This window comes from Myotis davidii, unplaced genomic scaffold (assembly GCF_000327345.1).
Source record: "Myotis davidii unplaced genomic scaffold, ASM32734v1 scaffold741, whole genome shotgun sequence".
Lineage (NCBI taxonomy): Eukaryota > Metazoa > Chordata > Mammalia > Chiroptera > Vespertilionidae > Myotis > Myotis davidii.
The window spans coordinates 323,205-325,165 of NW_006291250.1; the positions used below are offsets into that span (position 1 = coordinate 323,205).

The window sequence follows — 1,961 nt, forward strand, 5'->3', positions numbered from 1 at the left end:
ACGGGGCAGCTGGAGGGTCTGCAGGGCTGGAGGGGGCGAGGACTCACGCTCCTTGGGTGGCGGGCAGCCCCTTTCCTGGGGGTGGCAGGAGGGTCGGGCCCAGGGCTCCGGGCTGCTGGAGCCCCCCTTGCTGTGGGCTGGTGTATCTGCGGAGAGAGATGTAGGCAAGGAGTGCGTGACCCTGCAATGCTGTCTGGATTTCTCCCTTCCACCTCCCACCCACCTTAGCCCCAGAGCCGCCATCTTCAAAACTCAAGTCAGGTCACGCCTTGCAACAGAAGCCCGCATACTGCGGAGTCAGTACGTTATACTGAGTAATAACCTGGTAGCCTCGGGCGGCCTTAGTGGAAAAGGGTCCCGGAGGCCTGCAGCAGAGTCAGGCAGAGCCAACCTAGAATCTAGAAGGTTCAGACCATCTGATACTCTCCCCTTGGCCCAGACCAAGGTGCGGTGCCCGGAGCAGTAGGGGTTGTCTCCTATCAGGATGCCAGGGTTTCAATCTCAGCTCTGGTCTGTACCAGCTCACCCCCAGGCCTGCTGGGCTGCCTCCATCTCCTCTCACCTGGCATCTCATTCATGCCCATGAACTTGAACACAGTCCACACGGAGCGGCTCCCGGGTTTCCAGACCCAGCCCGAACCCTTCTCTCCAGCTGTGGACTCGGCATACCCGCTGATCACCTGCTAATGCCTCTCACTCACTTGCCCAGAGCTGAGCTCCTGGTGCTCCCAACCTGCTCCTCCCCCGGCAACCCCCGTCCCCCCCATCGCGGCTATGGCAGCTCCATCCTTCCAACTGCTCAGGCCAAAAACTTTTACTCTTTTTCTCTCCTGAGGCCCCATCCATATACAAACACCATTGGTTCTGCCTTCAAACTAATCCAACACCCAACCTCTCCTGTCCGCCTCCACGGCCCCCACCTGGTCCAACCATCATCTCCCACCTGAACCGTGGCAGGTGCCTCCTCACTGGCTTCCTGCTTCCACCCCGCCCCTCAGTCTGTCCTCCACCAGAGCCTCAGGGTCCAACTGAAATACATGTCAGTTGTGCTACAGGGAAGAAGCCAGTCGCAAAGGACCACATGTCACGTGACCCATTTATATGAAATGTCCAAAATAGGCAAATCTACAGAGACAGAAAGTAGATTAGTGGTTGCCTAGGGCAGGGTGGAGATGGGGGAATGGGGAGGGGGGTGATGGCTAAGAGGTGCAGGGTTTCTTTTTTTCTTTTTAATATATTTTATTGATTTCTTACAGAGGGGAAGGGAGAGGGATAGAGAGTTAGAAACATCAATGAAAGAGTGAGTGAGAAACATCGATCAGCTGCCTCCTGCACACTCCCTATTGGGGATGTGCCCGCAACCAAGGTACATGCCCTTGACCGGAATTGAACCTGGGACCCTTGAGTCCGCAGGCCGACGCTCTATCCACTGAGCCAAACCAGTTAGGGCCAGGGTTTCTTTTTCAAGGGATGAAAAGTACCTGAAATTGATTGTGATGGTTGCAGACTCTGTGCATATAGGAAAAGCCACGGAATTGCAGACTTGAGGGGGGCGGGTTATGCGGTAGGGGAATTCTAGCTTAATGAAGATGTTAAGAAACACAAGTCAGATGTCTGTCGCAGCTCAACGCCTCGTGGCTTTCATCTCACTCAGAGGAAGGAAAGTCCTCAAAGACCCCAAGTTTCTGCGTGATCTGCCCCCACGGCCTCCCTGACCTCATCTCCCTCCCCACGGTCTGTACCTTGTTCATTTGGCTCACCACCTTGGCCTTATCTTATTTTTTTTAAAAATATATATTTCTTTATTGATTTCAGAGAGGAAGAGGGAGAGAGAGAAATATCAATGATAAAAGAGAATCATTGATTGGCTGCCTCCTGCACGTCCCCTACTGGGGATTGAGCCCGCAACCCAGGCATGTGCCCTTGGCTGGAATCGAACCTGGGACCCTTCAGTCCCCAGG

The 1,961-nt window shown here is 54.5% G+C and overlaps 1 protein-coding gene across 1 annotated transcript in view; it reads right to left on the minus strand.

Moving 5' to 3' along the window:
* The window catches only part of MYPOP (Myb-related transcription factor, partner of profilin), a 16,243-nt gene that overhangs the window by 940 nt on the left and 13,342 nt on the right, over nt 1-1,961 (minus strand). Inside the window, exon 4 of the mRNA XM_006764419.2 lies at nt 3-146. Within this exon, the coding sequence (XP_006764482.1) occupies nt 3-146 (144 nt within the window). The remainder of the gene's footprint in view (nt 1-2; nt 147-1,961) is intronic.